The following is a 13062-nucleotide window of genomic DNA, read 5'->3' on the forward strand; positions in this document are numbered from 1 at the left end:
TATCACAGTATTTATATATCGCCAAATCACAACAAGTGTTCTCCTCAGACTCTTTCCAAACAGAGCAGGTCTAGACCGTACTCTATGTTCTATCATTAACAAAGACCCAACATCAAGACAGGATAAGATCCAGTCCCATCTTCCAGACAGGACTCAGTCTGATCTCATCTTAATCCACCATGAGCAGAGCACTTTGCAGCATTTAGCAAGTTACAGTGGCAAGGACAAACTTCCTTTAACAGACAGAAACCTCCAGCAGGACCAGACTCATGTTAGACACACATCTGCTGAGCCTGAGTTGGAGAGAGGGATAGAGGGAGGTGAAGAGAGAGAGAGATGATGGTGATGATAGTGTATGCTGGTCGTAAAAAAATAATCCTGATATCAAGAGAAGACCGGCTTTGTTATCTCCAGATGATGACATAAATTAATATGTTTTCTGTGATAACAAGCTTTGTTATCCCAGAAGGACACAGGTCTACATCCTAAGGAAAAGGCCTCAAATTACTTGTACAGATGGATGTCCACTTAGGGCTTCCATAGCTAGAAGTTTGTTGATGTTGGCTGGTGTATAAAATGGGTGTGGGAGGGAAGAATTCTTTCTACAGAAAAGAAGAAAGTAGAACTTTAGAGACTTAAGTCCAAATGCTGCTGCTATCAAAAAGAGAGCGAGGAGAAGTTTCCATTTTTTAAGTTAGGCTGTCTTTAGGGCTGCCAAATGATTATGATTTTAAACCAAGATTATTGCTGAATTTATTGCAATTTATCACATGTTCAAAAGTCCATAGTTAAGCATTTTGAAACAATTCTTAAGTCTATTTTTAACAATGTAAATGTTTCTTACCAGTGACTTGATTTTAGAGTCTTCCGCAGTGTTGATTGGCTTGTAGTTAGTTGTCTGTAGTCAACATCATGTTTCATCAACAGGTCTGTGGTGATTCACACTCCAGAATAATGCTCTGATAGCTTTTGTAATGCCGTTGCCCACTGAGCTGCACCTGTATGGGTAGCTCTTTGTTTAGCCTAAACTCAAAGTACTTTGATATGTTTGTTTAGTTTGACACAAAGTGCAGATTACTTCAGACTCATCAGCTGAGCAGCCTGAGAGTTAAAGTGAAATATGCCGTTCAGAAGTGATTTGGTGTCGTTTGACATCACAGTGGCAGCAGGAAGCAAGAAGACACTGCAGCAGCTTAACTACGGGGTGCTGAAAGGGACAAAATAGCCTACAATTACAAAACAATGTTGGACCTTAAATGCATCATGATTAATGCGTCAAAGCTGACAGCCTTGGTGATGATCCGTTTCCATATCAAGTGATTAAAACACTCAAAGCAAACAGAACTTTTGACCCTGGAAAATGCTTAAAGGCTTGTTGGACCCAAATAAAGACAGCTGGATGGATACATAATTGGACAGTTTATTAACATGTTGACATGCAATCCATGGCAGGTAGAACCAGGCATCCAGTTGCTACTAGTAAACAACAGGTGCACATATTGACAAGTTAGCTACATCTCATAATTCTCAGGTACAGAGAGCATGTAAATATAGCCAGCCAGACAACTGACAGCACAACAGTCTGGAGATAGAGTGCACATAAGGGTTATACAAGTGTCCTCTGCTTGAGGTAAAGTGCCAATACTCTGCCCACATATCTGTCTGCATACAGTACAGTCGTCCTTGATGATGATGATGATGATGATGATGATGTCCAGAAAGTGCTTCATCCTCTTATGCCTGTCCTAGATTTGTCAACGAATTCAAGTTCTTGTTCAGTCTGAGCAGAAATTCTGTGTAAACTCTCACAGATGTGTTTTTTTTTTTTTTGCACAGTGCAGACAACATTATATCTGCTGTATATTATACTGTATTCAGAGAGTCTGTGTTGAGGCCATGTTACCATTCCTTGGCACAGAAATGGTTATGTGAGCAGCAGTCCAACAGTCCAGACAAAATGGCGAATAAGTGATTATTTAATGCCCTAGATACAAACGAGGCTCTGCTATCAGGGAAGGAGATGTTAGAAAGCACAGCCTCACATTACTTCTCTCTCCAGCTAGAATTAAAATGACCCACAGTGCAGACTGCTCAGCTGCAGCTTACGTAACTACACTCATTTCCTCTTGGAGATCCCTCGTGAGACATCAAACTTGTGCAGGGTTTCTCCCTCGTGTCAAAGCCTTAGATTCAACTTGAACAATCGAGCCTTTCCACCTGCCACTGTGTACCCGTTCATTAATGCAACCAGCGAAGGAAGGAGGAAAACAAAAGGCGACACGTGTTGTGTGGTGAATTTCAACCAGGGAGAGGTTCAGATGTCTAGACGTGGTAAAGGGAACAGAAAATGTGTTGATGTCGGTAAAAAAACAACAGAAGAAACCTCTTCATACTCCCAGAGCGGGTTGTCGGTTCACCAGCCACTCCACCAGCCCACAGGGGTGGGGTACAGCTCTGAAAATCTGCGCGCTATCATGCTTCTATTTACATTATTTGATAAGAGCTTAATGTAACACCTTGAAGGGGGGAATATGCAAATGAGTACATTTTCTCCTCATAATCATGCGGCGTAGGAGGGAATCTAAAAGCTCCAATACAAACTGAGGAAATATAGTGAGAAGATCGGCAGAGAGTAACTGATGAGGTATAAATGAACACCTACAGGTCACACAAAGGGATGCAAATTAGACCTGCAGGGAAACAATGAGGTTCAATCATTCAGCCAACAGACATGACATTTAGCAGCCATTGTCTCGCATTGAGGACTTGCATGTTGGCGCTGACTCCTAAACCAGTTAACTGATTTAAAAATACTCCTCAGGTGACACGAGTTTACACTGTCATCTCATGGTACCTATATTTAATGGTAAACCTGCAGTGAGGATGAAACTCAGCCTAACAAAACCTGCATCAGCTTCATTAGAAGTGCATCAGAGGGCTAAAGAGAACAACATGTGTTCCCCTTTATTATCGGTGGACTACATCTTTGAGGGAAACGGATGTTCAGGAGTCATGTAATCAAACCTCAGGGACGTCTCCACTGAGTCTTATTATTATTAATAATAATGTGCTGAAGTTACTGCCAGACAAAACACTGATGCTGCACAATTGTTAGCTTAGCTTAGCCCAAAGGTTAGAGACAGGGAGAGAAAGCTAGCTTGGCTCCATCAGAAGGAAACAAATGATTACCCAGCTGTGTTGAATACTTGATTCTGATTAATACTTAACAGCAAAAGCTACGCCAAAGACAACCTGATCACATTACCATATCTAATACATTTAAAGGAGTCTGTCTCATTCCCTCTCTGCCTGTTGACACTGTGGTAAAAACGTTAGTGTGAGGGACAAGTGGAGCAACATCCTGTCCTGCAGCAGAGCTGGAGTGAGCATCTCTAAGCTGCTGGTCTCTACAAAGTCTCTGAAACCAGAAGAGGTAGAGATAACAGCAACAATGTTCAAAGAGGAGACATTTGACTCGTTTATGTTTAAAGGTGAGTCAACGTCAAAGAGAAGAAGGAGAGCTGAACGAGGACAGACATGTTAACATCAATAGTGCTGCTGTAGTCCAGCTCAGCTCGTCCAACGTCACCTTCAATAATAATAATAATAATAATAATTCATAGAATTTATATAGCGCTTTTCTTAGTACTCAAAGTCGCTCAATGTTTAGTTTGATGTTAATTTGTACTTCAAGAAGGTTGATGATGTGTTAGCAGCCGGGCAATAAGCTGGATAATGTAAAGTAAGAGGTGGTTATGCGAATCAGAATCCTAAAGAATCAGACAAGTCCCCCTGCTTCACATCTGGGTCTTTCCTACCCTGACAGGATTCAAATTTGCATAAGGATCAGTTCACTATACATTAGGTTAAGAAACATGAAAACATGCCAGATTTCTCATGTTTGCTGACTCATGCTGCAGGTGTAATGAACAACTTCAACAGGCATGTCCGGTTAAAGAATTGGGCAGACTTCCCAGAGACACTGTAGTTTGAGTGAATGAACATGGTTTATATAGTGGGTGAGAAATGCTCAGTGAGGTTCTGTGCAAACACTTAGTTACAAAAATCTCTGAACTCTCTTACAAATCTCTCCTTGGCATTTTTTCTTTATTTTAGATGCTCTTGATAAAAAAAATTGAACACTGACGTTCAAAGTTTCATTTGAACCTTTCACTTCATGAAGAGAACGACTCGGCAGATTTTACGCTTTGCTGCGTGGACTCACTCGATGCATCAGACCAAAAAGAGGTCATTTTTCAAGCTGAAATGTCAAACATTCACAGGTTTCTGTTTCTCCTGTTAAAGGTACATTGATCCTCTTTCTTTTACAAATTGTTATATGATGGATTTTGCACTGTGGGTTACACGTTGAAAGAATAAGCAGCATCATCTTGCAAGAAACTGGGGTGGACAGTTTTACAATTTTCTGTCGTTTTAGGACGATGATGATCAGGACAGTTAACAGATTATTCTTCTATAAAAGTTTATGTAAGTTACGTGACATCTCATGACCAAACAGTAACCAAATATTCCTTAATATGCCACAAACGTTTCAGGCCTCCTTTGTGATTTATACGATGTTTTTTGATCGTATCACACGTCTTTTTATGTCCTCTCCTTCATGTCCATATTTAAAGTTTTGGTAAATTAGCATAACTTAGCATCACTTCTGCTCATCATCACGTTATTTTTATGAAATGAAGCCCAGAAAACAGAAAAAGATCCGTCCCAGCGCCAAGACAGGATACAGAGGTGCTATTTGTTGCAGTCAGGGGGTGTAATGCTCTAACAGAAGCAGTTTCACTAAAAGGGAACAAAGCGTAGTATTGTAGCTATTTACATGCTCACATTCTTCACCCCCGTTTCTTCACCCATGACGAGCTGCGGTGGCTGAGACGCAGCTCATTCTCATCTCCTCCTCACACACAGGCTTCTGTGTGACACAAAGGGCATCCTCACTGAACACATGAATGGTACACACTAACCACAGGGCTCCTGTTTGATCTATTGCAGCACGACTTATTTTCAGCCTCATTTCAACTTCTAAATGTGGTGTGATTTCAGAGAGGCCACATTTTCTTTTCGTGACTGTGCCAAACACACGCAGCTTCAGATGCTCCAAAGAGCAGATTTAATCTTGCATGAGGACTTTTTGTCCCCGTTTCTGCATAACTGTGTGGTTTATTGAGAGGAAACTAAATCACAGTATAGTAACATGAAGATTTTATCTTCTGGTGCACTGGAGGACACGTCCCCTGCAGAACACATTCCAGCTCTGTAATGAAGATGAAATGCTCCTTCAGCTCAGCTCCAGGGGTCTGGATAGAGCTCCGAGTGTCTGTGAACCCTCCCGTTGTCTCCTCCCATGTCTCTCCACTCTGTCTTATCATCTCTGAGGGGCTGGATGCTCTGCCTCCAGGACGTAGAGAGGGAGCTGATGGGTGAGGGGGGCTGGGGGTCAGGTCAGGGAGGTTGGTGATGAGAGCAAATAGAAGAAGGGGGTCAAACATGATCTTCCATGGGGAAAACCAGGCGTGTGCCCCGGCTCAGCAGCTCCTGCTCGCGGGAGTCCAGCTCGCGCTCAAGCGCCTCCTCTGACGTGCTGCCGCTCCTTTTCCCGTTGGCGCTCCAGCCCGACCCTCCAGCAACATCCCCGCTGCCTCCGGACGCCCCGTTTGCTGTGATTGCGGTGTCACCAAACGTGAAGGTGAGGTCGCCGTCATTGCGGAGGAGGTCAGAGTCGTGGTCTCTCAGCTGCTCGTGGTTCTGAAAACACACACACACACACAACCACACACACACACACACACACACAGAGGATCATGAGGGGGTGGGGAGCAGGACATGAGGGGACACACACAGATGTAGGACACATAGAGAGGAAACATGGTGTGAACTGACTGACATTAACAGTGTAAAGGCTCATAAGGCACACTATGGATTAACAGAGAGGAAAGGAGGAGACTTTCACTTGGAGGACTTTTCTGAATCATCTCAAATTAACACAAGCTCAAACACAGGAAACCACAACCTACACAAAGCGCCAAAACCAACCCGACAGCATGCTGACAGCTGAGAAACAGACTCCTTACAAATGTCAGAAAAGTATCACACCCACTGCTCGATCACACATTGCATTCTGGGTAGTAGATAGCTCTGACTCTATAGCATCGGTTCGCCCAGCTTTAATTGACTGGCTGCCAATCAATAGCCCAGCCATGTCCCCGAGCAAACAGGATGAGTGGACACGGGGTCAGCAGGGATTGCTCTGATGAAGGGATCAAAAAAAGGAAAAGAAGAAATTATATAACCTCTTCTTTCCAACAATTATCCAGGAGGGCCAATGGGATCAAATAAATCCTAATAAATCCATCTGGCATTTTATGAGCACTGCAAAAAAAAAATGTAAACGTGAATATTTTGTTGTTTCTCCCGTTTGCTACGAGCGGATTTAAAGATTTCCTTACGTACAGAAAAGCTCACATTTTGTCATTTCATGTGTTAAAGCTGCGTTAGTGACCAGGATGAACTGTTTAAATATCTCATCAAGTATGACTGAGGCGAGCAGTGATGGCAGCTGTAGAAAAATAGGACGTTTTATCCCTGCAGCAGCCTCAGGTGAAGCCAATGCAGAAGTGCCAAAAACTGCAGTTCCTCAAGTGTCCACTTGAGGCTGACCCCAAAAGCCCAAGAAGCTCCATTAGAGTCTGTATTAAGACGTCTGTTTTTACAGCTGAATTAAACATGTTTACAGCCTGGTACAAAAAACTATTATGATGAATTGAGCTTCTTTTCTTGTTCCTAATGACTTTACAGAGGGGATTTATTTTCATGACTCATCCATTTTGTCGTATTAAAGCTGATAGTCACACATAATCAGGGGCGTGGACTGGGCAGGGACTGCCTCAACTCTACCTTCCAGATCAGCCAGGAGTCAGCATTCCCAATTTGGCAACCCCTATCTTTTGTCCTCATAATACCTCTCCAGAGACCACATCTCTGTTTTATCACACAACACAAAGTTCGCCTTTGATTGAACTGAATGTTTATATCGCCACCATAATCCGTCTGCAGGGCTGTTTTCCAGACATCCTACAGGCCTCACAACCACAAGCCATGTGCAACCACTCCAAACCAGGATTTCCACATCTGGCTTCTTCACCTGCAACATCCTACAAGAGCGTAAATCCAGACAGCTGATGCAACAGTCGTTTTGCACAACCGAAGAGTTTCTGCAGCACGCTCCCGGGCTGGTGTGGTTGCACGTACTTCGTGTTGTGAGGCCGGTTCCCGAATACTCAGACCAGAGACAACACATCTGGTTGATCTTAATGCGGTCTTTCCAAAACTTGCAACATCTGTGGCCTTGTGTTCAGAGATAAAACAGCTCAAAGTTATCCTTTAGATGATCAGATTTGAGGACTTTTCTGAGGAAAATTGGTCTCTTTTATGCATCTTAGATCTTGTATTTATAAATGAATACTAGGAAGGCGATACTATAATGTAAAGATTTTAAGAGAAAGGTAGAATAAGTAGAATACAGACATGAGGGCATACCATGGAAATCAACAAATCCCTTCAAAACACAAAATCATCAACTCTGTCAAAGACATAACTCTCCTGACTGTGAGTCAAAATATTAAAATACTGGTCCTTTAATACCACAAACATGCCCACTGTTTAGTTTTAGTTTATCCTAAAAACACTGTCCTGACCAAAAGAGTAGACCTCTCAATACAAGCTTAACTCACGACTTAAAATAGCCAACAGTAAATACACTATAAGTCTGATTTAAGCACATTTATCAGAAATTACAGCGCCGGCTCATTTCTCCTTTTTAGAGAATGAAACCAAGCTTTTTGAGACTCAGTGGGAACTGAAGCATTCATTCTGCAAATTCACGAGGAAATCTTGTATTGTTGGCTTTGTTATTGTTCTGTTTAAACACAAGGAATATAGAGTATTTGAAACCCTGAAGGAAGATATAAACATATTTTTTGTAGTTTAGGAAAAGGAAGCGTCTGTTTACTACAGAAAAGGCTTGAAAACAGCATCCCTGACCCTGTTCTAAAATGTTATACAATTCGAGGGGAACCAAAGTTCTCCTTTCTTTGTTGAGCCTTTTTATCCCCTCCCAATTTCATAATATCCATAACCAAAGGGGAAGCAGGCAAAGAGCTTTATTTAATCCTGTCTCTTCCCATTTGGCAACACAGAGCTCTGCCTGGACGGTCCTGATTATATGAGCAACCACCTCAACTCACGGCCCGCCTGGCAGGAACCTCAACGCTGGGAAACCATCAGCAACAAACCAGGAAAGGAAAACATTTGTGGACCGAGAGCTTCAGAAAAAAAAGTCAATCTAAGGGAATTCAATCTAAATTGAAGATAATCAAAGTGTTCTTAGCAGTAAAGACTCAATTTTGCACAACTCAGCACGTGCTCTTTGAGTTACGGAGGAGGGATAGTTTAATAAGCAGAATCCTCTGTGTGAAAGTACTCATGAAATGAAAAGGACAATTTGCTAAAGTGGTTCTGAGTGTGAGCGCTCTGTGAATAGACGTTTCTGTATTTTTAATATTGGAGCACACAGCCGTTCAGAACAGTGACCATCATTGAGGTGCTGCTGAAAAGAGCCTTTTGTGCCCTCTGAATGCAAAAAGGCTTCTTGACTGTCCATTTTCTCTCTTGCTGAAGGCTTTGTGCTTTGTTTACTGGCCGGCACAGAGAATACTTCGACAGTATTACAATCCTCCTGAGAGAAAAACATTCAGTATTCAGAGAGAGCCTCACTGAGGCAGCCGGCTGTGCTCTGAGAAGAAAGCCAAAGAAACACTACCACCCTTTATTCACTCAAGTTTTATGTTTGATTCAAATTAAGCTAATTTAAAAAACAAACATGCTACATTATTTATTTTTTACATTAGAAACATTAAAAAACATTTCCACAGTCAGTATTTTTTATATTGTCAGAGGCGGCCGAGAAAAAAGCTTCACGTCTTCAGAAACTGAAAAATAAAAAAGGTTTAAAACTGTAACAGAATAAAAAGTAGAACCCAACTTTATCAACCTTTATGCTAAGCTAGGATAATAAACTGCTGGTTTATGTTTTAGATTTAGATCTTTTCAGAAGAAATTGAATACAAGAATAAAAATTATTTGAATTTTTTTCATCTTCGCTTTTTTATTTTATTTTGGTAAATCCAAAATGAGAGTGTAGCCTTGAATAAAGCAATGTAAGACACATTCAGTGATCACAATGTGAGCTTTAATTAATCTCTTCTTTATAATTATTACAGAATCTGACTCAGTTTCTTTGCATCCTCTGACGGGAATCTTGCAGTAACAAGATTTCCTACCATGTGATCCTGCATTTCTCTCACATCACTGACCCTGCAGGAGTGTCACTGTGAATTCACTCTATGCATGACCTTAATGTTATGGTATTTATTGCATGTGGACACTCACCTCGTATGCCTGAGGGCTGGTCAGACAGCTCGCCAGCGGCCCGCAGTAGGCAGGAAGAGTGGAGGTGAGAGGAGGGCCGCTGTGTGTCAGGATGGGCTTCAGGTAGCTGAGCAGTTATTAAGGAACATCATCCAAAGAGCTCAAACATGTTTCACCAACAAAGGCTGAATGAATATTAAGCTGTGTCAATTTCTATTACGCAACTCATTGAGAAAGATTCATACGCTGTAACTGATCACTTCCATAAAGGTTAATAAATCTTTGATGCAGTATCGAGCGGTTGTAAGCTTTGTTGCACCTTATTTACCGCAAGACAATATTTCTATTTCTCTGAAGTCGTCCTGTCACAATAAAAGCCACACATTTAAACTATTTGGTTACCAGAGTGTGAAAAATTCTCCACAACCAAGAAACTCAAAACCAAACCCTCACTTCATTCAGACACTTCTTCTGTTTTTAGACACTTTTTTTACTCTTTTTGTAAAGATGAGCTGCAGCCTTTCTCCAGAAACTGATCAAGCACACAGCATTCTATTTCCCTGACTATGAATCATGAATAAAGCTACTCGTAATATCATTAAGTCACAATAAAGCAGTTTCAACAAACAGTGCCCTCTGAAAACAGAGATGTTACAGCTTGTCACTTCCTATCAGAAGTCCTCTTCCCGCAGAAACCCACCAGAACGATATTTAGAATGAATTATCCTCTCATAAAGTTGAGGACGTCTGCCAGCTGGATTTATTTGGAGTTTAAATCTGAGCTTCTGTGAGGAGCGGTGGGTAAAATCATTTTGTGGTGCTTGGCAGCAGCGAAGCAGAGAGGGAACCACTGAGCTCCTCTGCCTATTTTTTTGTAATTAGTCAAGCTGTGTTGCATTGTGGGGAAAATCCACAAATGGGCAGCTTCTGGTGTCTGAAATGAAGCGAATGTGGACGTGCAAAAAAATTTGGTTCCTCAAGTGTTTCTAAAAGCAAACGAGGAATGCTCATCAGTCTGTGTGTTGCCAATTTTTACCCCAGAATCAAACATGTTCACAGACTGTTTTTCATTTCTTTGTTCACAACTGTGATAGTTCTTTTATTTGCTTATTTGTTCTGGTTATATTAAGACTAAACAATTTGCATTACTGAGTTAGTTGTTTCAATAAAGCTTTAAAATGCCCCTTCAGAAACTAAGGGTGTCATAACTGGGCCTCATTCACCAAACTTGGGCTGTTTCCGAAATCGCCTACTATACTAGCAGTACGTACTGATATGTCCAAAATTCAGTATGTAGTAAGTAGTATGTGAACAAGAGCAAAATCTGCAGTATGCCAAAACTCCCCGGATGTCTACTGATTCAGGAAAATATCTCAGTGTGCATCAGACCAGTCTTCCTCGCGTACTGTTTCCCATAATGCACAGCGCTCGTTCTGCTTTTTCTTTTTCCTCATTTTTTGACGGGAGGAAATCCGCTTTTGGGTGCTGTGAAAGTTATCAAATTCCATATAAACCACTTCCTAACTTTTTAAATCATAAATGGATGCTAAATAAGCATTTTATTTATCGGCTTCGCCGTTGTTTACTTCCGCTTTCCGAAACCGGAAATCCAGCAAAGTCTGGCTCAGCATGCTGCATGACAGATCGGACAGAACGGTCATACTACAGACTGAATTCAAATGCAGTATGTAGTAGGCAATACCTACTGCCTACTACATTAGTAAGTAGTATGTAGCAGGCCGTTTCGGAAACAGCCTTGGTCTTAAATCCAACCTTTAAAGAGTTGTCCAGAGGATCCTGACATACAGCCAAGTTTTCTTTCTTAGGTTTGTTCAAACACTCAAGAGCTTACAGATGCATGTTGATTCATTCTTGTGTTTTTGTTTCTGCACTTTTATATGATCTAATTTGTTATACATGCATGGTTTAAATGTATTTAACTTTTACTTCAATCATGCAACGTTTGGTTAAACTCTGCACAGACACTGAGCACTTACAGTTTGTAAATAAATATTAAAGAGAGAAAATGTATTCACAAAATTAATTACCCATCTTTATACACGGGTATTGAATGCAACACCAGTCAAATGATCATATCATATCATCAATTTCATGTCAGATTTGAGACCAAACTATTCATATCACTTCATCTGGTGTGCAGCCCTTTCATGTGACTGCATTCTCTGTTTGGAATAAGCATTTTATATCCACTTTCAGCAGCTCTACCCTCAACAAGCACACAAATGATTTTAGATATTAATTTGTGCAACCCCCACTTCATTCTGTATCTTTGCCACCTTGTCGGATGTATGTGTGTGCACCCAGCCCTGCAGTCTCATGCCTACATACGGGCATTTAAGGGGCATTTACCTGTGTTAATTAGCAATTAGCTCAAGCTCACAGTTGAATCTAAGAACACAGGTGTGAGCATTTAAGTAGTACAAGAATGGTAGAACAGGGATCGCTGGTGGCCAAGTGGTCTAAGCACCCCACAAACATCTTTTTCTCAGAAGTCGCTGGTTTGACTCCTGGCCACGACCATTTACTGCATGTCTTCCCCCCCGCTCTCTGCTCCCCACATTTCCTGTCTCTCTTCAGCTGTCCTATCATAAAGGCAAAAAAGCCCCCCAATATCACATAACTTAAAGGGATATTTCAGTTTTTTGAAGTGGGGTTGTATGAGTTACAGTACACTATTGCTCCTGTTAGCCACAATGAGTGCCGGTGAGCTCTTCCCCTTTAATGAGAAAATTCCAGAGGCAGGTAAGCTAGGCTACGATTCTCTGCAGACGGGGCCTCCTATTTCATGTAATTTCGCTAAAGTTGAGAAAATACAGTCCAGGCACTCATCACGGTGCAAATGCATGCACCAGTAAAAAAAAATTGGAGCTATTCTGTCTGCTGTCAGAAACCCTCTTTGTTTTGGCACTATTTTCAGACGCACCTCGCAGACCGGTGTTCTTCCGCTGCATGAGCACAAATACATGCCGATCAGCTGTTTAGATCAACAAGCACATAGCAGGAACAAAAAATTCAAACTGCAGAAATGAGTGATCCTGACAGCGACGATGACATGCCTTTACTGTGGACACAAGAGGATCCCTCTATGAACCAGAGTTTACAGAGGAAGAACTCCACATGCAGACCCAACGTACCAACGAAGAAGAGAGGGGAGAAAGTTCTGTGCTAATGAGTGAGAGATCCTACGTTACCTGGTGGTGCCGGTGTGTAAACTGTGAGCCCATGCCAACGAACCCAGAGAGCTTCTGCTGTCAGGAGAGGGACTTAGTGACAACAATACTTCAGACCTTTCTGAATCAGAGGATACCAGCGGCTCACATACAGCTCCAGTCTGCATCACTCATCATCCAGAGTTCCCTGCCTTACAGGAGGTTTGTTTGTTTGAACAGCCGGGATAAAGACAGGTACGTCCCATCTTTTAAATGTGCAGAAAAGTGAGTTTAATTCACTCTAAAGACCAATACCTCTACTTGATCCTGCTACGTGCTTGTTGATCCAAACAGCTGACCGGTGTGTATCTGTGCTCATGCAGCGGAAGAACACCGGTCTGCGAGGTGCGTCTGAAAATAGTGCCAAAACAAAGAGGGTTTCTGA

The 13062-nt window shown here is 41.8% G+C and overlaps 1 protein-coding gene across 3 annotated transcripts in view; it reads right to left on the reverse strand.

Annotated features, from left to right (window-relative positions):
• Window positions 1-1400: 1400 nt before the first annotated feature.
• Window positions 1401-13062, reverse strand: part of slc9a7 (solute carrier family 9 member 7) — a 59595-nt gene continuing 47933 nt past the window's right edge. For all 3 annotated transcript variants that reach the window (XM_034699911.1, XM_034699925.1, XM_034699918.1), the window contains 2 exons: window positions 9469-9574; window positions 1401-5766 (listed from right to left, as the gene is read on the reverse strand). In XM_034699911.1, the coding sequence (XP_034555802.1) occupies window positions 5503-5766; window positions 9469-9574 (370 nt within the window). In that variant the 3' untranslated portion in view covers window positions 1401-5502. The remainder of the gene's footprint in view (window positions 5767-9468; window positions 9575-13062) is intronic.

Source organism: Notolabrus celidotus, chromosome 2 (genome assembly GCF_009762535.1).
Source record: "Notolabrus celidotus isolate fNotCel1 chromosome 2, fNotCel1.pri, whole genome shotgun sequence".
Lineage (NCBI taxonomy): Eukaryota > Metazoa > Chordata > Actinopteri > Labriformes > Labridae > Notolabrus > Notolabrus celidotus.